Source organism: Pomacea canaliculata, linkage group LG6 (genome assembly GCF_003073045.1).
Source record: "Pomacea canaliculata isolate SZHN2017 linkage group LG6, ASM307304v1, whole genome shotgun sequence".
NCBI classification, from domain to species: Eukaryota; Metazoa; Mollusca; class Gastropoda; order Architaenioglossa; family Ampullariidae; genus Pomacea; species Pomacea canaliculata.
In genome coordinates, this window is record NC_037595.1 from 9,318,853 (window position 1) to 9,344,675 (window position 25,823).

The 25,823-nt window shown below is 38.9% G+C and overlaps 2 protein-coding genes across 2 annotated transcripts in view; both read left to right on the top strand.

Annotated features, from left to right (window-relative positions):
• The window catches only part of LOC112566268 (protocadherin Fat 4-like), a 165,739-nt gene that overhangs the window by 96,770 nt on the left and 43,146 nt on the right, over positions 1-25,823 (top strand). The window lies entirely within an intron of this gene.
• LOC112566271 (cadherin-87A-like) lies at positions 6,329-25,738 on the top strand. Its single transcript, XM_025242332.1, has 27 exons — positions 6,329-6,647; positions 7,019-7,138; positions 11,880-11,944; positions 12,349-12,450; positions 12,712-12,884; positions 13,240-13,305; positions 14,150-14,230; positions 14,597-14,707; positions 15,167-15,283; positions 16,006-16,128; positions 16,630-16,729; positions 17,172-17,272; positions 17,721-17,897; positions 18,257-18,409; positions 18,628-18,798; positions 19,031-19,233; positions 19,417-19,537; positions 19,821-19,873; positions 20,215-20,290; positions 20,510-20,641; positions 20,918-20,976; positions 21,245-21,380; positions 21,577-21,665; positions 22,109-22,174; positions 22,578-22,637; positions 22,877-23,062; positions 23,208-25,738. Exons 3-27 carry the CDS (start codon positions 11,920-11,922, stop codon positions 24,301-24,303), a joined length of 3,777 nt encoding a protein of 1,258 aa, XP_025098117.1. The 5' UTR covers positions 6,329-6,647; positions 7,019-7,138; positions 11,880-11,919; the 3' UTR covers positions 24,304-25,738.

The following is a 25,823-nucleotide window of genomic DNA, read 5'->3' on the forward strand; positions in this document are numbered from 1 at the left end:
TTACACTTTACAATGCACTTTAATGTTATATGAAAGTGTTCTTGGAAATGTTCTATAATAACACTGTAAAACATAAACGTTCATTTCCTATCTTCTCTAGGGTCATCAATAAGGAAAAAACTCCCACTAGAAGCATCGTTCATTCACAGCTTGTACTCGGCCTAATGCTTAACAGTTTTATGTGTTTATTTAGAAAAAGTTTTCCTTCTTTCTTGCAGAGTTGTTGAATTGCAATTTTTAGCGGGATTGGTTTCTCATTGGGTCTAAGGTAGACAACTCTGCAATGTGATCTTTACAATTTCTCTTTAGCAGTTTATCTTTCTGGAAAAAAACATAGCGGACCAAAGAACTGTAAGTGAACAGTAGAATAAAATACACATTTGCACCTGCAACCGAAACACACCACACGCGGAAGCAACACCCGACTATATACGCACTTATTGATATTATGAGGTGTAATTTTTTTATATTCTACATTATAGTAACGAAGATAAAATTAGTAAATACTACGAAAAATAGCATTTTTCATGTATCTAGAAATGCGACCTTTTTTTACTTTTTTTGACATGTGCCTTATTCTTACATGACAAGATACTTAAAGTAATGTAGAGTCTTGAGAGGGAAATAAGGTATTCATAGCTGTTAATTACTTGGTGCGTTACAGTATTTACGGGCTCCGTTAAATTTTCTTTTCCGCCAAGAATGTGTAAGAGGGAGCAAATAAACTGTGAACTATCAGAGCAGCGCCCGGCTACGCATCTAACCAAGGCAAATGCGTGGCGAGATAGGATCTTAGCGGACGATAGAAAGCTCGCTCATAGGGCTTTGCACAACTGAATATCAGCCGCGAAAACGGTTTCGCGGATGAGCGTCATTTGTGCAAGGACTTGTACCATCATCCACGATTACTTCTTATATGACGCCGGCTACTTGCTTCTGGCGAGCTGGTTAGTCTTCGTCCTTGAAAGTTTGCTGTAGACATTCTCGCCACGGTTACACCTGGCGATCAGCCTAACTCGCCAATAAGGAGACTCACAGATTGCGACTCAGGCCTACGATAAGAAGCAACCGCGGTGCCCCTATATATAAGTCAAGATACGAAGCTTGTTGGTAATATACACGTTTCAGGTTACGTTCAGATCTTACACTGCATACTTGTCTTGATACGTTTTAGCGCTGCATATATCGCACGACCAGACCTTACAGGGATGCACGGCTAAAAGGTACTAATTTATAGCCAACCAGAAGCAGCTTGAATCATGAAGTTACAAACTGAAAATATGAACTCTGTGAAAACGTCTAGCAATAAGAAAAAAAACATTAAACTTGAAAAAAAGAATTGCGCAGGTTCAAAAAAAAAAAAATATAAAAAAAAAGAAGAAAAAAACATAAAACAACAAAAAAACGACTTTGCATTATATGCTGAAAAGTGGTTTGGTTGAGCATCGGCCTTTTTCATCGTCCATCATTATCATTTAAAAGGGAAATAACTGTCATGACCATAAAAAATACTGCTATAAGTTCTCTGCTACCATTGACATTAATCCCCCCAGTCCCCTGATGACTACCCCGAAAGGGGTGGGCGCTAGTCGTACAAGAAAAAGCCCATACGAAGACGAAATCGTCGCACAACTGTATACAGATCCTTATAGACTTCAGTTTCACTCGGTCGGCTAGCCCCCGTCTGTGCTCGTCTCTCTTTCCAAACTAAACTGAAGTCCGTTCCTCAAGACGTGTGTGTCAAAAGCGCACGTTAGTACACTACTTTGGTTTCTCCGGTTGAAGTTCTATCCCTCTTTCCCCGGTCTCGTGTCACGACTTTTCTAAGCCCCGTGTCATCCCCACCCCGCGTCTGGCTTAGGCAACTTTCTTAACAAACTCCTAGGTCCATTATCCCCGCGTCGCGCCGCGGGGCTTGGCAGTTCAAGGTTGGCTATTACGTTCGATCCCTACCCTCCTACCCAAATACATAACTGAGTTTACACTACTAAGCAAGACAGAGATCGGAGTTATCACCGACCTAAAGGAGTCACATAATTTACAAATCGAACCAATAAAGTGCTGCTGTCAAGCGATAGCGCGTAGATTAAACCGCACTTAGTAAACACATCAGTTAAGGGAATGGAAAAGTGCAACACAGGTTTGCTTTTGTCAATATTTCAAGGACTTTGCGACAGAATCTTGGTAACAGCCGTTAGATAGACCGATCAGATAAGAGTCCTCGGTTCCACCTGGGGCGAAAACCAACACCACATAAATGTGGTATCATGTGGACTCCACATACCTCAAGCTTGGAAGTACAAACGTACCTGACCTATGCCTCTCTCGACTATTCCCACCTAATATCACGGTCCCTGAATAACTTTATGTAAACAAGATGTTACACCAGTTAAAGTGAACCTCAGTTTACTGACCTCGCGCGTCACACATGGTGGGAGGGGGAGGGAGGTCGAGGTGCTTGACTGAGCATTAAGCCGGAGGAAATGTCTGATACTTACCTGAGATACTATTTTTTTTTATTTTAGCATTCGGTCTCCAGGCATTCCCCTCTATAACTCGACACCACCTTTAGGGTGAATAACACTTCAGGTGAATAGCTAGAACACTTCCTCGTTGGGTCCTTTTCTTCGTGTGTACATTTAAGCGGTGAGAACCTGAATGCATCAACATTCAAAGCACCAAACATTATTTTCGTGTTGGTTTGCTATTACTTGATTGAATTAATAAATTACAAATTAATTTATAAGGATCTCACAGCAAACCTTAAAGTGAGCCTGCTATTTTAAAATTCTGTGAAAGTATATCAAGCAACTTCTTTTTTTAATCATGTAGCCCGGCATGATATCTTGTCGATGACTATCCTTCAGGGCACCTTGGAGGGTAGTTTACGAATGACGAACATCAAAGACTGGACGTCCTGTACAGGACCTGCTGACTATCGCCCACAGTAGACAAGAATGGCGGCCCTGTCAGCTGCCACATCTATCCATGTGATCCCCCACAACGACAGGTGCTGGTCAAGGGACGACAGACTGATTTTTTTTCCATCAGCCGATTTATTTTCTTTTTGTCTTCATCTTGGCCCATCAACTTAACCAGTCTACTAGACTGCCTTGCTCATTTTATGTATGTCTGTGTTGTGTCTACCTATTTTTGGCAATAATTATACTTCACATAAAGGCTAAAGCTGACAGCACCAGTCATAAATATTCCTATGCCCTAAGAGAGTTCAGTAGGTATCCCTAGCAGAGCCCCGAATCCTCCTATTAACATGACCTAAGTTGAAAATCGAGCTTTGTACATTTGAAAACCACTTTGATAGAGCTTTCTCTTTACTGTTCGCTTCAGTGTTTACTAAATGTTGACGAGGGCTTGCTCAGTGCTGTTTATTTTCGAGGAAAAGAGGGATCAGCTGTTATCTCTTTTTGTGTTTGCATCTAACGAGTAAGTGCACTCCTTTAAAGATAAAAAAGTAACTGTAACTGGTTCATCGTGTCTAAGGCACAGAGAACCAATCCACTTATTCTACCTGTTTGAATTGCCCCTGGGGATCAACAAAGGGTTATTGTATTGTAACCTTCATAATCAGGTGCCTGTTGCCACTACATGGTCTGAGGGAATTTCAGGTCATTGTAACGGGTGAAACTCGAACTGACAAACTTCTGGACTCTTACCACACATCTAGGCATCCTCATTGTTCACTTGAACACAAAGACACCTAAGAAACATCAACATAGATCATTCACATACATGCAACAAAATCGCATACTCTACAGAAAACAGAAAGAATATAAAAAAAAGTTCGATGGAAATCATGGTCCCAAAGCAGTCATTGGGGAAAATATTTGTGGTTCTGAAGATTTCACGTTTGTATGTCAATAGGTCTAAATCATGTATGGTCCCTGTTCTAGGACTGGCTGAATAATTGATAAACGCAAACGTAAATCTGCCATCCTAACTCAAGTGCTCTCGCCATCTTTTTGTTGTTGATGACTTTGGTAGGAGTTTATCACTCATATCTTGCACTGATCTTTTCCCAGCAGTTAGAAAAAAAAACAACATTGAATCCAGCTACACCTTAAAAAAACATTAAAAGAAAAATATTATCTACGCTAAACCGAGACAAGAAACTTGTCACAATTAGAAATAATTGCCGTTGTGTCTCCTTGACTAACGAGCCACACAGCTACACACCAGCAGATGTCAGTCTTACAGCTGCCACTAAACTTTATGTCACACCTGTCAGTGGCAGCCGGATCTTATAAGAAGGGACTTGAATCTCTTATCTGACCCGGACTGACCCTCTTTAAAAATGCAGTCCCCTCACAGCGCTGAGACGTTTGTGATAAACACTATGCCCAGGTATTGTTCAGTGGATGTGGGCAGGCAGGACGTGTATAGTATATGCTCACCATTTAGCATATACCGCGTACCTGCCTTCAAGAGGCACATTAATGGGCTGAAGATAAAATAGCTAAGGCGAACACAAGGTGTAGTGTAGAGTATGGCCAAGACTGAGCAAAAGATCACGTGGTACAACAGGTAGACAATCAACCCTGCCTTACCCCAGCTGAGGTGTGCCATAAGTGTAAAACATCTTCAAAGATCACTGCAATACAAAAGGTTTCCACATATTGTGTAAAGTGAGTAGTTAATGTTTATATCTTGTTTAAAATGTTTAGTTTATACGGTTAGCCTCAAAGATGTGTGAGCAAGCAGTGTACAAAAGTAGTAATCTTTTGACAGAATTACCGAACTGGTGATGTTAACCAAGTCACGACTTTCTGACAATGTAAGAACATGACGCCGATATATTTCTATTCATGGACCGATAAATGTGACAGTTGCTGATTTTACATGCAATATTGAAAGGCTTCTTGCTAAATGAGAAGTGACATCTACGTGTTGTTATTGTCCTTCTCCTTTGTAGAAAGTAATAAAAGAGAATATTTAGACACAACCAGCCCACAGCCATAATATTGATGCTCAATGAATCGACACCTGGTAATACAACTGACGGGTCGCACGATCTAGGGAATGTATTTAAAAACAAAAGATGAGAAGACTTGTGAGTGTTACATATAGCTATGGTAGAAGCTATTACAAAGTCCTGCTAGAACAATGGTGTACCTGAATGTTTTTAACCAAGAGGTGTTTTTTTTTAAACTTTCAAGAAGACTTTACGTTCTTCGAAAGCAGAACAAGACATAATTCACTACAAATTTCATCTGCACAAGAAAAAATCGCACATTGACCCCAGATCAGTATTAACTGGCTTAGCGAAACACCCGACAAAACAAAAAAGCGAGGAGAAAGCATTCACCACCTTACGATGACACCACACAGTCTTTTGTCTTGCAAACGGCGGATAAATACTCTAATTAATCAATTCGAAAATAATTCAGCTTTCACTATGTATACAAAATACACTAAAGATAAATATAGACACCAAGCTAAATTCTTCCCTTTTAAAAAGTATGAGGGTTACGGTTTATAAACTAATTACATTATTTCTCTTTTACCTATTCTTGCACACGTCGCAGTTGAATACCTAGCCCAGCCTTTTAGCTGTCCAGACAATCAGACATCGTGCAAGGTGTGTGTGTGTGACTGTGCATGCACCGAGTCCTGTGCACAAGGTGTTGTAATCACGACAGAGAGATAATGTTACCTCAAGATTAGCCACAGCCCGGAAACACTGCAGGTCCTGTAACTGAAACACTCGCAAAGCTACTACAGTTACTACACAGGGTTTTTTTTTCATGGTTCTATACATAAACCCGAGACAAACCAAACCCTAGGACAAGGTTATTTATAACTATATCCTCAGGATTGGAGTAAGGACAGGTGTTGCTGTTCTCGTACACAAGACAGGAACAGCTCTCGGATGGAGGACAATGATATGTGCACTGAGTTTGGATGAGGACACGTTTTGAGGAGACAAACATTTACTGTGTTCACAAAGTAAGGAAACATGCTGAGTGAGGGAAAGAGAAACAATGATGTGGATGAGAAAATGCCAGATGAAATGTCAAGGGCGTTGGAGCAATCGATGAGCCGTCGTCCAGTTTATCGATGAGTTTTTAATACTAAAGGTCAACAACGACCGGCAAGTGTACAGGAGTCACGGACCTCTCTAGCTTTCTGTCTAAAGTTATTAACTCTGGTGATTGCCATCTGATGTTTGTATTTGACTTTCATTCTATCCTTACTACCTACCTCCCAACTGACTTGGTCACTAAATTGTTCCACCTTTCAAACTCATTTGCAATTCAAATCCCAAACGGCTTAGAGCTTTATAGGAAATGGAAACTGTTCTGACCGAGTTTGCTGAAGTAGAGAAATGAGGTTAAAATGATGAGTCGTCAACGATATCAGTATTTTCTTCCTCACTCTCCATGTATAGACTGGAGTTCCCAGGGTTGAATTAACCTGTGATTTAGCGAAAGAAAGTGCATGTTAGAGTGGTACACTCGCCCCAGAATAGCACATCCTTGTCCTTCCTTTATTCCTAAAACGTGAGGTGGAGTGTTGTAAAAATTACAAGTAAATGGTGTCTGTGTGACTGGCGTCCACAGGTCGCGACTGATGGCGAGGCTGCCCCAGTGATACTCGGAGGTTGTACTTCTTTCCCACGTGAAGAGAAGGTGTTGTAATTTACAAAGATAGTTTTATTGCTTGATTGATCTTCTAGAATTTAAGATTGACAACAGATAAGATAATTCTGAGACCGAGTTTCTTTAGTGCTGAATGAACGAGGAAGTGGAGGGCCCAACCCCGGGTATCGAGATGTACTTTGTCTGCCATGGTGAGCAGGTAGACGGGGGTCGCTGTGATGTTAGGGTACAGGTAGGTGACTGTCAAGTGTACCCGACTGTGGGTAGTTCATACCCAGACAATGCACGCTGCGTGGTGTGAGCGCTGTAGACTTGCGAGGGGAGGAATAAATTGTTGGACTCACGTTTGAGGTTGAGGAGAGAAGCATAAAGCTTTATTTTATCCTTGTGCGTGATTCCAGGTGAGGCGTTCGATCTGTTCGGTCGGATGTGCTTCAGGTGTTCAAACAGGTGATATCAGACTTGCTGAGTGGTTGGACACGACGACAGCGAGTGGATTTACAAATCCTTGCACCTGTTGTGTGAGTACAGAATAGATTTATGGCCGATGTTTGTCTGTCTGGCCGGCTGACTAACCCTGATTTGCATGGATCTGTGTGTATGCGTGCGTTTCTGTGTTTGTACAAACATGAAAATGGAAGGAATGGATATATTCATGTGTTTAGATGTGTATGTGTGAATGTATGTGTAAATGTGGGAATGTATTGGAAATTAATGTGGAAATGTGTGTGTTTGTATGCATGTGCGTGTGTGTGTTTGTATGCCTGTGTGTGTGTGTGTAAAAAAAAAGGATTCTCGAAACTAAAAAAAAAAAATCTCTACCCTGTAAAATGTCAACACAGCTCAGACCAACTACCCGCCTCACCTGCCTGAGCTCCACCCTAAACAACTACCCGATCCTGTCACTGATCTTGTTGACGATTAGAGTCGCGGTCTTACAATGTACAGCCCCCATGTTTATGTTTACGGTTTATGTTTACACTATGGCTGTACACCAAGTGACGATCAATTCGCTATGATCCCCAACACTTGATGTTGGCATTGACTAAATTCCTTCCCCACCCACCACAGGGTGCTTGTATATGTTGTGCAATTTTTATTCACCAGTCGTATATTCTTCTCAGACTCCAGAATGTTTTGTAATTTAATTCATCCATTCAGTTGTTCGTTTATCACTCATTCATTTTGTTTCTTTTTTTTTGTCTTCTTTTCTTCCTGTTCTTTTTATACCCTTCTTTCTTCAAACACCTCTACAGCTTGTGGATCTGAGCCAAACATGAATAATTTATTTATTCATTTGTTTGTTTTTCTTAGTATTATTTTATCGCTCTGTTCTTCTGTCAAGAGACTCCAGCTTGTGACTCTAATGAAAGCATGAAAGGTAAAACTTTGTCAGCCATCTCAGTTTCAGTAGAAAGAAATGTCGATTGTCGATATGCTCACACCGCCAGCTGTCAAAGGAAGTGGGCGTTGTGTCGAGAACAGAAAATATGCGATCAGTATTCCCCTCAGGAGAGTAACGAACAAAATAACAAGCCCTAACTCTTTCTCCAGTTTCCCCGCCATTAAACTCTCATTGTCCTCCCTCCCGCTGACGTCACCGTGGATCGATTTTTACCTGGGCCTTACCTGCCTTACATGATGAACAAATAATGTCAGTCATGTAGTAGCTTTTACAGCGTAAAGAGAAACATGGTGTTTGTTTGTTTACGTGTGGATGTGTGTGATTTGGTGAGTAAGTGTGTATGTGTGTGTGTATGAGCATGTGTGTGTGTGTGTGCCCCCTGGTGTGGATTGCGTGTTAACTAGACAAGAGAGTAAACATATGATAAGAACAGAGTACACTGATTACACTCCCTCCCTACCCACCCCACGTGATTTGTCACCCGGGTGTCGGGCCTGTGTTACCTACAGCAGTCCGCCATGCACAGCATGTTGACAAGACTTTCAAGGAAGTAAATAGCGAGTTGCTGACTTGTTCGTGTGCAGCTTTAATGTTATTCAAAATTCTTGTCCCTAAAATACATAATCATGTTTTCGATTATAATGTCAGCCACACAAAGTTTCTTTTAAAATTCATTCGTCAGCTGCTCTCTCAAACACTGAGCTGAGTATCGTGTTAAAGCCATTGTTTGAATAATATTTAATGTGGATGCAGTGAAAAATGTTTTGATCGATGCGTTGGCTTCACAACTGTAATTACCATTTAGTACGGCCATAAAGCAAACAAGCAATTATATGTTATAGACCTGCCCCTGGTCCATAAAGCAACACCCTGTACAAGTGATTTACTGCCAGTGATTTACTGGCTGGGATGTTGAACTACAGGGTCACATGCACTGAACAGCAACACAGGGTCTGGTGGTAACGGGGCACAAAAGTGTTACATAATGAGATTACATACACCTATATGTGTCTTCCTATTTTGTTGTATGTATGTTTTGTGGAATTCAGTTCTCAAATTCTGAACACAATAATCTGTGTAAATATTTAAGACTAGGCTTTTTGGAGCTTACATTTGTGAGAATATTGTATCATAACTTGCTCTCACACTCCAAGCTGAACAGAATTCAACTGTTCTTCCTCGTTTTAACGGTCAGCAAGAAGGTACATTCACATGGCTGGGTGAGCTAAACATCAAACACCATTCCTTATCCCTCTCCGTCCTCGAAATCCAAGCCATCGTCACTGTGGACAGAAATGCAATAACAAGGGTCACTGGGATTAAAGACACGTTAAAACAATATCACGAGCGTTATCTGTCAGGCACCGTTACGTTGTCAAGGATACAAACCGTCACGTTGACGTGTTAAAGGAATTTGTGACGTCACATGCGTGACCTTTTGCTGTTTGTTGGTTTGAATTTCGACAACGGATTAAGACTGTTGAGTGTTTGGAAAATAATATCGTACACCGTGGTCATTTATTTTAAAAAGTCGTTGTGCTCTTACAGAGGTCGCCGAGGGAAGTGTGAGGTTGATGTCAGAGTTCGATGCTCGGGGACGTGAGGCATGCTGGTCTACATTTCCTCTTTTGACTCTTTTTGACATCTGCAGTGCTCTCTATGTCATCGCCGACCTTTGTGAAATGAACTCCCCGAGGAGAGGCCTGTTACACACATTATAATGGAGATGATACACTGATAAAAGTTGAAGTGGAAGGTTATTGCTTGCCTAAGGCTGAAACGTGAAAAGAAAAATGATACTGGATCCACTCCCGCTGTATCAATATCTTTTATTACTTTACTATCATCTCCATTTATTTTAGGAAAATTTATCGAAGAAAAATCATTGAAAATTTAAATGTCCATAATATAATATTTGCTGGCAGATTAAAATGTACTTTTAAAGCAAGTTTATGATTTACCAGAAGTACACGTGTTACTAATGTGTAGTGTATTATCATGCTTGCACTGGTGGCTAGACTAATAGGTAGTAAGGTCGGTAGTCACCAACATTTCGTGTTTTCGATTATAATGTCAGCCACACAAAGTTTCTTCTAAAATGTATAATTCATTCGTCAGCTGCTCTCTCAAACACTGAGCTGAGTATCGTGTTAAAGCCATTGTTTGAATAATATTTGATGTGGATGCAGTGAAAAATGTTTTGATCGATGCGTTGGCTTCACAACTGTAATTACCATTTAGTACGGCCATAAAGCAAACAAGCAATTATATGTTATAGACCTGCCCCTGGTCCATAAAGCAACACCCTGTACAAGTGATTTACTGCCAGTCTCAAGTACTGGCTGGGATGTTGAACTACAGGGTCACATGCACTGCATAGCAACACAGTGTGTATTGTTATCGGTGTAGAAAGGTACAAAACTGAACTTTGCTTCATTTTACCTTCTTTTCGAAATACGCCGAATAAATTTGTTGACGAAGAGGGTAGAAAGGTGGGAGATAAAGGAAGATAAAGCCTTTATTTATTTACCTTCCATCGCTTATAGTTCTACCTACATAGTCTCCTTAGTCATCTTAAACTAATGTCTTCCACCACACCTACCCAGTCCGCTCTCTAAGAGGAGGCTAATGAGTTTGAATTTTTTTTTCTTTTTTTTTTGCGCCACAAGGCACTGGGTGAAACTCTCATTTCAAAAGGTAGGGAATACTTGTCAAGGGAAGCACTGGGCAACATTTAAGGCAGCAGCCATTTTATGGCAGCACTACCTATCCTTACAGCAGAAAGGTTGTTAGAAACGATACCCACAACGATACCCACAAACTGCTTGCCCCTTAATCTCTGGCTATCATGCAGCGACTGACCACAGTCACTTAATAAAGAAAGAAAAACAACCCCAAAAGAACGTTTGTACCTTACTGAAGAGCAAACGCCTCATTTGGACCTGAGAGAAAATCGGCGCTAATGGCACAAAAACATATAGTATATTCTTATCTTCACTCCAAAGAGGGAGATGTAACAGGATCTGAAGAGGCTGGGCATCTGCAGACATCACAATAAATTTTGTGATCCCATGATTCACTGTCTTTGTTGCTTCATTGGCACCTTTTCTCAGCTGCTTGTAGTTAGCTGCCTGCTGCCCAGCCTGGTGGTGTCTCTTGCCATTTGAAGGTTTGCGTTTTTTTTCTCTCCAGCTTTTCAGTTCCAATTTAATTCTCACGAAATTTACTTTCTTTTCCTTCATCTGGATGATGCTTTCTTGGGTAGGGATGGTCTCCGCCTCATCTCTCGCTTTGCTGAGCTCGTCATTGGCTTTTTGTTGTTCACTTGTCCAGTATGTTGTAGAAATCTTTATTGCACCTCGTGAAATGGTTTCTTCGGCTGACTTGTTGTTGCGTCTTTGATAACATTGTTAATATTTCTTCTTTCCACTTTAACTGCTGCTGTGAGCTCGTTTGTGCGCATACTGAAGAGTCCCCATTGTGCATTTTTGTAATTCTTGTTTGGCATAAGAAAATGAACACTTTCTGTTTAATTCAACTATAAAGTATTTTGTTGTGTACGAAAAATGTTAGTTTGTATGAAAGAAACTTCTTTTTCTATCTCTGACCTGGTAATAGTTTAAATTGATTTTGTCTATACAAGTGGGAAAGAACTTTTCTTTTGTTGTCTCTGATACACTGATATTCGACCCGATTTCCTGATTTCCTGAAATATAACTGCATCCAGTTAACAATATCTTATCGTCTACTGTCATGTGATTATACTGGTGGCACGAAGCAAATATCTTCGATTTCTTACAGTTGACCTAGTCTTTACATCTCATATTATTTGATTCATTTTTTAATTTTTGTTTCAGGTAAACTCTCAAACTACGATGGTACACCAATAACAGAAAGATGAATATTATCGTTTGGATTATAGGTAAATCATAATTTGACACTAAAATTATTTAATATTTTCTCTAAATTAGTAGTAACTTCAATGTGGTTTTATCCCCAGCTTAATTAATTTTTCATACTTCTTTCTTTTTCTTCTCCTTCTTCCATCCTTTTCTTCGGCCTCCTGTCTTCTTCTTTCCATTCTCCTTCAATTACACATCTGCATACTATTTTCAAACATCTAATCTCTACACAAAGCTTATGTACGCACACGTGTACAGATTCACCGGACTCCTGACACTAGTGAAATTTAATTTTTGCTATTTTGTTCGCTGTCTTGATCATGCCTTCAGAGCGAAAGTACCCCACTCACCTCTCCCAGAAAGGAAAATGTTTTTAGTCAAATTTTATGATAACTGAATAACTGTGTAATACAATTTATTTCAGCTGGTCTGAGTATTCAGGTCAGCTCAGAAAACAGCTGTTTCGTCAACTATACTGACGGTACAACTATTGTACGGCATTCAATACCTGAACACATTATGAAAGGTGAGTAATGATTTTGTTATTATTGATTAATTTGTTTTCACAGAAGTTTATTATGAAGCACCCGATAATAAACAGACAATTTTTCGTTTGTTTACCTTCAGATAATCTATTTGTAATAGTCGCACTCATGTACTCAAATGACTGTACCTCCTGCAGTTCTACTTCATTCATTCAAATCTCTGCCATTATTATTTGTGTATGTACGTGTATGAGTATACATCTGTAAATGTTATGTTTTATAATTTACAAACACTGTTTCAGGCGAGACTTTGTTGACAGTTCTGGCTAAGGGCAACGTTACATTACAAACCAGTGATTTTTTGACAAGACCGTTTTTCATCGAGATGCATTCTGTGGAATCAACCATACCTACAGAACCCAATACGTTTACCCTTGTATCCAATACAACCATCACTGATATCGACACAGATAAGGTGTGTATCAATCTTGAAATAATAACATCTATATATTTAGTGTACCTTTTACAACTTTAGCACTGTGTTTAAGTTTTGTATTTTAATACCAGATACAGGATAACTGAAGTGTTCAAAACATGTGCTCATTAACAAATATTCCAATTACCTGAAATAGAATAGGAAATGAACTGAGCAGACCCTGATATCCCTGTATTTATCATTCAAGTGACTTTTTACAATAGGATCATTATATTTAACTGTAAAGGGGTTTTGAAATATACAGTAAACTGAATAAAATGTGTTTTAGTCATTGTAATTGTCATAGTTCATGTTTTCATGTGTATATTCATAAACACGACCCATTCATTTCCAGAGACTGTGCAATGCGTCTCAAAACTGGGGTGTGAAACTAGTTTGCCAATCGCCATCGAACTTTGAGGTACACCTTTATTATTTTGACACCTTAATACAATGTATAATTACAATACAATATAAAACAATAAATGTACTAATGACTTAGATCATGTCAACCATCATTATGTTTATAGTCAGCTGCATTATGTAAACATAAATGCCAATGTTATAGTCAGCTTAAGCATCAATTCTTTTATTTAAACATGTTGATATGTTGATAGCCGAGCAATGTTGTCATAGAAGCTCTGGACTGCTTTACCAGAACAAAGAATCTTAGATATACATAGTATACAGATAACAGCGATAAATTATATTTACTATACGTTGTTCATGACTCCTGTTTGATAAATATTGCATTTAAAATAAAACAATACAGCTTTTGGGGAGCTTTTGTAGCACAGATGTTTTGAAAACTTCTGGTAAAACCTGACAGCGCCAAGTCAGACCATTTTTTGAGGAGGGTATGCTTCCAAATGCATAAGTTCTAACTAAGGCTATAAAGCAGGGGGCGCGACGTGCTTACAAGGGGGGCGTGAAGGTGGTCATTTTTTAAAAGTTTCTTATACTGGTATTAGTGAAATTAGCTCACATTGCTGGCTAAGGGGGGCGCGAGGACATACCTTTGTTCGTCAGGGGGGCGTCACAAGGAAAAGGTTGAGAGCCGCTGTTATAATGAAACATGTTCTCAATTGCATTATACGCAATAAAGAAATCCTCAATCAACTGGGTTTCAAAATGTCTTTTCTTCCTCTCAATAGAGAAAAATAAAGAAAAAGTTAGGGGACAACCTTTACCTTTATCTTACCTTATTTATCTTCCTTTTATCGGTTTGTAGGTCTGGCTGGCTGTCTAAAGTTTGCTTGTTACAGGTTAACATCCAACTTGACGTGAACTATACCGATGACCACGATCCTGTGATGAAAACGGGTCTCGCATTTCCACTGCCTGAGGTACTTGACGAGAGGGTGGGGTCAAGAAAGGAAAGGGAAAGGAAGAGAGGGAAAGAGCAAATTACGAAATTTTATTTTTTATTTTTTACTTGTATTATTTCCAGCCTTAACAAAAGTTACATGTGATACAATATTCGACACGAAAATGATCATAGCACAATGAAGCATGTAATAATATCAGTAAAATATTATACAATTCGCATATAATCGCATTCAATAAATGTGAAACACACGCAAAAAGAGTCCTTTAGGTTCTTTATACTCTAGCCTGAAGATGTTTGAAATATAAATGATAATAAAGACATGGCTAGGAACATCTCACACTGTGTAGCAATGAAGCTTTTACACTGAATACTTTGTTTGCAGTTGGTTCCTGTGAATACTACGGTCGTAAGCTTACAAAAGATCGACAACATTTACACGGACGAGGACTGTGTAACACTGTCGACCGGGACAACAGCAGTCTACTCTATTCAGGTTCTTTATCGTCTTTTTTGTTTGATGAATTTGGTTTCTCAACGGTTTGACTAAAACTATTTACACGGCCTTATATGCTTAATTTATTATGTACAATGGCATGGACAGATTTTATTATATTTAATCATTATTTTAACTTCATTTCGACAATTAATAGGGTCCAGATTAATTGATTGATTGGAGGGCATGCGCAACAACAAACGGTCATTTTTTGTTATTATTTCTCTGCGTTAATAGCTTAACATGAGTACGTTATATTCACAATTGTTATTTCTAACAGTGGATAGGCCATTGAACAAACCAATGAGGGAATATGGTTAACTAGCTATGTTTAACTAGCTTTTAGTAGTTTGCTAAAAAAGGAGATATTTGACAAGGAAGACATTGATTTGAAGTTATAAAGAAATTTGTTATCTTCGGACAGTTGTTATTTCAAGAAATGATTTGCATTATTTTTAGGGAGGAAACAAGGAAGCAGCATTTAAAACATCAGCTGACGGCACCATTTCTGTCAACAGATTAATATCTTATCAGAACGGAGAAACTGTTTTTGAACTGAATGTATCCCTCACATTGGTAAGAGATTATTTTTCCTGCGTATTTTGAGGTACGTATTGAAAAAGCATTCCAAGACACGAACGATTCTGTAGACTTTAATGGAATACATACATGTATGCATAATGTTTAGTCACGTGAACAAACCAGACAAGCTTGTGTTACTTCACTGTTGCAAGGAAGGAGTTATTGGTGTCCCATGAGGATGGCGACAAGCTTTGTTCATTGGTTTTGCTCCCCATCTATGGAATTCGGAGCAGATTACTAAAGTACTTGGTCACAAAAGTCTGTCCTCTCCTTATTCAAGAGTAAAGGGCATATCTCACATCCGTACAGTAGGATGGTAACTACGAGAGACGTGTACAGTCTGTACTATCCAGACTTTCCATTGCTCCTACCGTTATTTTGATCCTGTTGCAAATGTCGACCGTGAAGCTACCATCTTTGAAAAAAAATGATTGTTTTGCAAGCTGTTCACCTTCATGTTCTCATTTCATGTAAATCTTTGCTTTACTGTAGCAGTCGGTGTTAACAATGATTTTGTTTTTGTCAGTAATTTCCTCTTTTTTTATGCCCCTTCACACAGTGTTTTGTAAAGTTTTTCAGTTTGATGTAGGTGCCTGCCTCCATATAACAGACGTCTGCCATGCTAAAGTTGCACAAGGGCCTTCCACCAGTTGAAATGGTGTGATGGTCGTAAAGAGTTACTCATATGATGTAATTGTTTGTTTCTGTTTTCACAGTCTCAAGGTATTAATTCTCTTGGAAGAACTGGTTATACTAAAGTTGTAGTCAACATCATTGATATCGATGACAAGGACCCAATTTTTGACAACCCCGTTTACACCTTGAATATACCAGAAGAGGTAATTAAGTAGAAAATAAGTAGTATTGAAATTGTGTTTTGTACAGTACATTTATATCAATACATTGTCATTTAACAACTTGGAGCACGGTCGAGAAACATTTATTTGTAACTTAGGAGGACATCAATGTGATACTCTTAAAAGCTCTCAAGTGGTACAATAATTCGCAATTTTGTTTTAGGGGTCTGGGATCTGGTATGAACCACAGGACTGATGTTACCTTGTAACATACCTGGTTCATGTTTAACTACTGTGCAGACAAGTTTTAATGACATGTTTGGTTACTAAAACTGGTAATGATACTAAACTATTACATCCAATATTTTAATTTGTTGCAGTAAATGTCTTCTAAGAGTTCAGTCTCCATCTAGCATATGACGGCTATATAAAATATAATACTGCATATTTAAGGTATAAAAATACAACTGCATACAAAGTAGTTGACCCAGAATGTGCTATTTGATAGCTAATAAATTTTATTAAAAGATTATCACTTTTTAGAACGCTAGCTGGATCAATAGGTCACAGAAGACCTCGCCCCCAGTGTTTGCCTTTGACCAGGACACTGGGATCAACGACAGTGTCACCTACTCCATGAAAGGTCAGTAGTAAGCCTTTAGTAAAGCCTTTCATAGCTTATAATTCAGCTCTAGGTGTACTAGATATCTGGGTATAATTATTAAATTTTGAGTATGTAGATTTTTTCACGCTGTGTGACATCCCGTATGTTAGTGTACGTGTGTGCGAGTCCATGTATGCCAGTAGTATAAACTGGACAATAAAAATTACTGGAAATGTGAGAGTGCCCTGACTGACGATATTCTGTTTGGCCTCTGATGTCATTTCTTACACAACTAAAAACATTTTCAGGTATTTGCCTCTTAGAGTTTCTGTTTTGAAAGCGTTACGTGTGTTACTAAGACTCCCTATGATCAAAACACTGTCTAGTTCCATTTCTAGTCTACATACTATGTATAACTTCCCTATCGTTGTTGTGGAAAAATGTACTGGCATTGTATGATATTTATGCTTCATTGCTTTAGACACCAGTGACACTGTGAGCATTGACAACATAACTGGATATGTGATGGTAACACGTGTACTGAACAGGGAGGCAGAACCATTCTTTGAAGTGAAAATTAAGGTAAGACTTTTAGCCTCAGGAGGAATCGGACATCTGAGCTTTTTTCCAGCACCTAGACTTTACTGACACTTGCTACACACCTGTTGGCACAATGAAATACCTTTATAGAACAACAGACAACACACTACACAACCACTTGCATTATCCACACAATTAATAAATGAGTTGAAATGAACAGATAGACACAATTAAAATACAAGAAACGGTGGACTTTATAAAAAGAATGTACAGCGATACAGCTAAGAATTATATGCATGTATTACCAACACGACTTCTTCGCAGCTAATGTGCGATATTCATGATGGAAATAAAATAAATAGATGTGCGCTATGATTAAAGTATACCGCCCTTGTTGTGGAAAACATTTGATATATTAATTTTGATTTAAAAAATACATCACAAAATTTCTAGTGATATATAAGCTAGAATGTATTTGGATTCATCTTAGGCAAACCAGGTGAGCAACTCTTGGAGGTCGGCCGTAGCTACTGTAAAGGTGGTGGTAGACGACATCAACGATAACAGACCGATCTTTCAGGCAGACAACCCAACTGTTGTCAGTGTTCCAGAACATTCCAATGTCGGTTTTTCCATCGCAAGAGTTCTTGCACTTGATGCTGATCAGGTGGGATGATACGTTTATTTTTATGGATAAACTATGGCAATGTAACCGAATCACTACACTTTGAACTTTAAATTACTTTTAGTTGCGATAAGATAGCTGAGGTGTATACACTTCGGACGACGTAAGCATTTGTTTTAAATTTTAAGGCCTGCTTTCTTTTTCTGTGCTCCCCTTCATTCAATAAACTGTTAATAGATTTAGAATTTATAGGAATAAAATATTTTAGAAAAATTCAAAAATAATTGTGTTTGCACATCGTGATTATCATCATTTTTGTTCTTTTATTCGATTAATTTTAGAGTATGTGATGCGTAATAAAAGTAAACTTTGACACTTGCTTTTTATTTTTATTTTTTTAGGGGGACAATGCACTTTTCAATTACACAGTAAAACCCGAAAAAGGTATTTTCGCCATCCAAACTAATGTTCTGGGAAACCTGCGGTACGGCACCATAACGGTTGTCAACTCCTCCGCCTTGGACAGAGAAACTATTCAATCTCTGAATGTTACGGTCAGTAGTATAGGTTGCCTCCTCTATGTTACTTATCAAGTACTGAACATGTCTGTTTACATATACTAACTGGTCCTTCTAAGCATTCTTCAGAATAACGGTGTTTCGCATAGTACAAAGGTTTCAGAGCGGTAATGGTTTGAAAGCTGATTTGATCATACATTTACAAACAGTGTTTTTGTGTACCGTTATGTGAAAATGACAGTTGTATATTAAAGGTGTACACTGAAGAGTTCACGACCCCACAAGGAGGAGACTGCAGCACTGGGATGTGTAACATCACTATCACCATACTTCTGACCGACATCAACGACAACAGTCCCATCTTTGATAACTCTACCTACAAACTGACCGTGAGGAACAATAATGAGAAGGCCATCATAGGAATTGTGAGTTCTAGTTTGCCTTTAATATTATACTGGTACTGTGTGTGAATTGTCTTTTGAAAAAGTAATTTTTCTGTCTTCCATTTCGTGCCTACTGCTTTGGTGAATCTTGTTCGCGAGTCGCAAGATCACCAAAATTAAATAGCATCTTAGAACGCAGTGGTAGTTCGTTTAATTCTTCTTACTGACAATTTTAACCTAAGGACCACGAAGTGAAGTCTTTTATATATTTCAGATCCATGCTAGCGATGCTGACGAAGGTGTGAACGCAGAACTCAGGTACAGCTGTGTGTCATCGTCTCTACTTGGCACGGATGCCTGCGGTGTCATCACAGTCAATGACACAACTGGACAAGTCAGCCTTCGCCAGGCCCTGGACAAAAGACAGTACTATGCTTTGATCCAAGCATGTGACAGCCCTGTTGATGTCTCTCAGAGGTAAGGGGAACTATTTCGTCCGTTTCCTCTGTTAAGTTGTGATTAGTGTTTTCTCTATTAATGTTTATCAGTTGTAAGCAAAACGTGTATGCGGCATCATGCAGAAGGAAAAGAGTAATTTTTCTCTCTCACACACACACCAGAAACACAAACTTCTCATGTTTTGTCACTATTTTGTTGCAGGCGATGTACCACAGTTCCCATGATCCTCAGTCTACCTTCTGACTTTCAAATCAACGTGACATCATATAAGTTCGCCATTCATGAGAATTTACCACCGGGGACCTTTGTTGGAGACATCTTGGTTTGTGTCAAACTGCTATTATCATGGCTACTCTAGAGACTACGCTTCTTACTAATATTTGCTACCTTTTTGCTCAAAATGTTGATAATTTTTTTTCAAATTTGTAGAGAATTTTCATTACATTGCCAGTTTTCTCATGCCTTTCTCTAAAGTCCACTGATATGCAATCAAAAGTGTAGAAACAGTCTTTCTAAGCATGTCATAAATCATTTCGTAAGTAATATGTCTTATAAAGAATGGTTAATGCTTATAAATAGTTTATTAAACTTGTTTCCCATTACAGACTTACGACGATCACTTTACGTTTCAACATAACAGCTTTGAACTTAGTGAAAGGTAATAATTCTATGTGGTTCTACTATAATTAAATGAAGATTTAATATAATAATGCTACGAACGGCTGTAGAGACCAGTGTTTGTGCGTATTTTTGCAATTATTATCTCACGGATATGGAGGAGGAATTTTCAGACCAATGTGTCTTACGCTTGACTTGTTAATTGGAAATGCTAGTCTCATTTTGAATGTTTAAACATTTCTTAATTTTTAATAGACACATTCATCTAAACAAATATCCAGGTATTATAATTTCTCACCTCAAGTAATTCTTAATAATATATTCTGAAATATTTAAGTCGCCTATCTTGTTTTAAATTTTTTATCAATGCGTGCTGTTCAGAACCCTCCTTACAAAAGAATCACTGGACCGAGAGAAAGAGAAACAGCATTTGCTTATTATCAACACCCACAACCAGGTACCAAAACTTCATGTTCAAAATCCTACACTAGACTTCTATTTTATAGAAATAAAATATTCGGAAGCGTCGTATGCTATCGTGGATGCTTTACTTTGAATTCAACAAAGTGTCAAAAGAATGAGAAGTATGTAAAGAAAAAGTTTCAGCACTAGTAGGACTGTTTTCACTTCTGGACTACAGGACTGTTAGAAGCACGCAAATCTTCTATTGTTGCAGAACAACACAAACATATCAGTCCTGGTTACCGTCCTGGATGTCAATGACAACAGTCCCGTCTTTGACCCACAGAACGGATCTGTTACGTTAATGGGGAACGAGATGACTGGTCACGTGATAACAGTTGTCAACGTAAGCTACATCTAGATGATCTGTCCTCCTATTTTGTTTCTTTCTTGATGATATATATAAATCTGTCTGTTTGGTATTCTTCATTAATATGTCATCTCCAGTGGAATTAGACTAGGACTGACTAATGTGTAATATGGCGGTATTTCTGATGATTGACAACAACACAATCTTATGATAATTTGCGCTTTCATCGTTGTCTGTCCCCATTTCACAAGAGCCAGGCAAGACAATGAGGATCACATACGCTTTACCTAATGATTTGATTATCTGTCGCAGGCCTCAGACATTGATGAAGGACGGAATGCAGAAATCACTTACAGCCTGCAGCCACAGTCGTAAGTAGCATGGAAGGCCATGAAGGATGAAAGCGAAGATAATGCTTTGATGGGCAGACGATATGCCAATTTTTGTTTTTAACCATGAGCACGTTGTTGTTATATAATCATAATTCAGCTAGCAAAATTTTTACAACCAATGATTTCCTGTTCGTCATGTGTGACAATATATAAAGGCAGTGATGAAGTGTCAAGATTGAGAACCAGTTCCTTTGTTTTATTTAATCACCACCATTTTCAAATGATTGATACCAAAAGGGCCTTTCAGAATGTTACAGTACTTCGAGATAAATGCTTCTGGAGCTATAATTCTACGAGCATTGTCAACCATGGAGACGATGGACCTGTTGGTGAAGGCAACCGATGGTGGCTCGCCATCACTGTCCGGCTTCTACACACTCAGGGTGAGGAAGCACTTTCACATGCGTCTTACGATCTTTGAGCGATGGGAGATTATGAAAACGTTTGGTCATGAGTCGCGATGATGGCGACGACATTGTTATTGTTATTGTTGTTATTGATGATGATGATGATGATGATGAGGAGGAGGAGGAGGAGGATTTAAAAGGCATTACTAACCACTCTTTATATCTTCCTCAGATAACTATCCCAGCCGTCAACGAAAGTGTTGTAATTTTTGCGCCAGTGACAAGTGACAAGTTAGCAGGAAAGAAAGAGGACATTTCAAGGTATAAAAGATAAAGGTGTAGTGGGCTATGACTTTTAAAGGTGGCATAAAGTTCACATTGAGATAATTTTATCTAAATCCGGGTGAACACCTCTCTGTTTTTTTCCCCCGAGAGTCTCGCCTACGCGAATAACCATGACTAGGGAAAGAAATATAGAACATAAAATGCGGATGGATAAGTTTAAGTTGTGAAAACCTCATTAAAACGAGAACTGGCTGCACTTAGTTTTACCGAGTAAATTGCTTTGTGTAAAAGAAATGTATGGCGCATAGGCAAGTCCATTTCTTGACAGGCATTTTATTGTCAGCTGCTTTTATACCTGCCGGATTCATATGAATGAGAGAATTTTTTCTGTGTAACTAGCACCGTAGAAGCTAGGTTTAGACAGGTTGTTATGTCATGTGTTTGTTCGCATATACATCTCGAGCCTAAACATTTTTCAGAGAACTTACGAAAATCCTTGGTGTCACAGTAATCATCAAAACCATTCGACAACATTCAGCTGACAGGTAAAGAAAGTTTGTGGTTGTGGTCAGTAAAACCAGTAGCTAGCTTTAATGAATAAACAATCTGTATACAAGCATTTCAAATTTTAAACCATCATGGCTACAGAAAAAAATATCAATTATTATTGTAGTAGCAGCGGTTTTTCTCCTCTTCTTCAGTTTCCTCATTCAAAGGTATTGGTATTTTGTCATCTATAATTCCTGTATTCTCAGTGATTTTTAAAATCATTTTGGACATTTTATTTTTCAGATTATATTGAGTATTGCTTGGTTAGACATTGGGGAGTAATGCTTACTACATATAGATGTAGTCTTGTAAGGTCAAAATATCTTGGTCTACAAGCAGAATGATATAGACAAACATTTTATGTGCAAGTGGTTGATTTTCTTTGGAAATGTTTTACAGTTCAGCGATATACATCTCACCACAAGACACGGAGACAGTGACTGTTGCCAAACTTCAAGAGTAAGAAAATGGGCCTAGCAATGTTTGCACACTACTTGATTTTGTGATTTAGTGAAAATAAACTGTTTACTAATTCTTGCTTATTTTATTTTAAAAAATATTTTTTCTATGACGAAGCATTAATTTTTTCACGCATATACGAGAGATAATTATATCATTAACAAGTCATTTATTACTCTAAAGCATTTTATTTAATTATTATTTTTGTCTTTATTTTCTTCTTGTATTTATTTTCTTAGTCTGGTAGACGCAAGACCTGCAGAGATCGCATCTCTGTTTCAACAAAGTGTCCCTAATGATACCAAGGAGAAGACAACTGCTGCAGACGATTTCAACACCCCTGTCATCGTCCTCATTGTCATTGCAGCAGTCCTCCTTATTGCTCTAATCATCGCTGTGGTTCTCATTGCAAGGGCTCGCAAAAGGTATTCTTACTCTGTTGATGCAATATAATTTCTTTAATAAAGTCTCGTGCATATATTCCTTGCTCTGTGTTTGTGAGTGTCTACGGGCGAAGAAAAGATTTTGCTTTTGCAAATGTAAATTCTTTTTTTCACCTTACTTTTGCAGACAAAATCGTCACAAACGCTTGCTCAAGAGTCTCTCTACCGCTCCCACGATCTACAACACAACCAGTTCCGACATGGAAAAAGACACGAATGCCATACTTGACGATACCGACGACGACCAACAGCAGGAGGGCACCGCCAACCCACTTTTTGCCGACCATCACGATTATCAGAACGTCACGCTGGTCACGGAAGTGGCAGATGCGCAGTCAGCCCCGGAAGGCGGCGACAATGACGTCAATGCCAACGACAACTCTGCGATGGAACGGCCGACGGACGCCGATAGCGGGGTCCCCAGCGACCGAGAAAACGGACAGGGAGATGATGATGACGACGATGACATTGACAACAGGTCAGACGATGGCCGCTCATCTCCGCAGACTCCGCGCAGCTCCGGCTACCTCGCGGCTGTACTGGACGAACACTTGCTGAACTCTGCTCACCCCGGGGATGACGAAATCGACGTCACGTTGCTTCCAACGTATTCCGACGCGCGACCAGACGAAGACCTGAAAAGTGCTCCCCCTGTCGAACCGCCGGTGGATTTCGACGTTCAAGAAAGTTCTTCGGCATTTCCGGACGAAGAAGGTCCTAAGAGTGAAACTCGTCCACACAACGAGATAGACAGCGACTTTGAGCCAGCTGCCAGGAGCTCTCCTGTCGACGAAGTCGCGGACTCTGCCTCGCTGGATGACTTCCCCGGCTTCCGTGTTCCGACCAAGTCCTTCACGCCCCCGATGATCCGAAAGTCAAAGGAGCAGAGGGAAGAGGAGTTAGAGCCCATGCCGGAAGAGCCGCTGCCAGACTACGGCAAGAAAGTTCGCTTCAACTTCCAGGTCACGGAGCACGAGATGACAGACTACAACGACAACGACGAGGAAGGGGATAACATCGAGACTCAAGCAGACGACGAAGAATTTCCACCACCCCCACCGTCGTTACCTCCACCACCACCCCCACCACCACCCCCGCCCCCACCACCACCTCCACCAACATCATCTAGCACCAAGCTAACTGATGATTCTAGGAATGACACTGGAGGAGGTGATGAACACGACGATGGCACAAATGGAGAAGAGGAGATAACTTCTTTCTAACGCAGAACTTTGTTGTCTGCTCACAAATGCCATCAAACCTAGAGGAAGGAGACTTTTGACGATAATGACATCGACGATGTATGCATGACAGAGTTTCAAAGAGACAGTCTATTGATTACTATTTAAATATAAAAAGAACGATTGCATACACAACCTAAATTTCTAAATAGTTTAAATTAATATGTGTTCTGAAACGATTTTTGAGAAAGACTAAATTATCCGAGTATTGTCATGTGAACTTTTTACCTTCGACAATAATATTTTATTTTATTATCATTAACATAATTTGTTATGTCTCCTACATCGACACCTACACTAGAGATCCTTGTTTTAAACAGCATCCTCTGCTGTACTAGTCAATTAATTGCTACATTCATTACACAGAACTTAAATATATAGTATAAAGAACATGTACGACCTTCAGTCTGGTTGACCAGTTTTTAAATAATTATTAACTATGAGCACTTACACAGATAATACTGTTGTTTTAAAATGTCAGCTCCAGTTCTTTCTGTGTACAGACTATAAAACTGTAAATAACTACATTATTACACCACGTGATAGACTTCTACTAACTGGCGGGTATAATAACACTGACTGTCTGACAAAATAATAACAGTCCTTCACTAGAAATGACTAAGACAACAACTTTGTCTCAAAATATGAAAGTTGAACACGTATATACTAGTAAAGCCATCCTTCACTCTCTTTCTTCCTGTATTCCACAAACGAGCAATCGTGTGTTTCTATGGATTTCTGAGGCAATGCAGCAGTAAATAATTATAATAAATGTAAACAACAAAACACTTCACGGCGGCGGTAACACAGTTGTTCAAAGAGAGGCAACTGTAACATTTGGCCTCAGACACGTTTGTGGTGATTGTCTCAGACAATCTCCATCAGGACATAAAGGTCATGACAGCACGTGGAAAATAAATAAGATATGATAACTTAATGTAAACAAAAATTAAATATGTATGTCACTTTTGTAATGATTGTCGACTTTCTTTAATTTTGACTGTTTTGTTAATATTGTAATTATTGTGATTGATGATTGATTGATTGATGATGATCGTCAACGACAGCATGGAGGGGGGAGTGCGCATGTGTGTATGCGTGTGTGTGTATGTAGTTGTGTGCTTGTATGATTTTCTGTGTATTTGTACCTGAATGTCTAAGCGGACACTGTATATTTCCTTCTTTTGGTCCACAAATACACTAATCATATTTTAACAAAATTTCGTCTTGATTTTATCATTTATTTAGTACCCGCTGGCACGGTCAATGTTTTGTGTTGTCTAAAATGTTGATTGTGTCTTAATTTCCATCCTTACGAAAATCTGTTTAATAATCTTGTTATTTTCATGACTTTGTGTGAATATTGTATTTGTTATTATTTTTTGCAAATAAAAATAAAGTATGTCCGTCACTTTTCTACATTTATTTGCATTTTTCTGTTGTTTAAAAAAACTTTTTACAATCTTTACATTTCTTTAAGCTGCATTAACCACAAAACCAGA

Bases quoted from the DNA above. Each gene is read 5' to 3' on its own strand.
- LOC112566271 (XM_025242332.1), top strand. From the start codon at position 11,920: ATGAATATTATCGTTTGGATTATAG. The intron at 13,306-14,149 runs GTACACCTTTAT...TGCTTGTTACAG, and splicing joins AATCGCCATCGAACTTTGAG to GTTAACATCCAACTTGACGT. The intron at 18,410-18,627 runs GTCAGTAGTATA...TGTATATTAAAG, and splicing joins TTCAATCTCTGAATGTTACG to GTGTACACTGAAGAGTTCAC.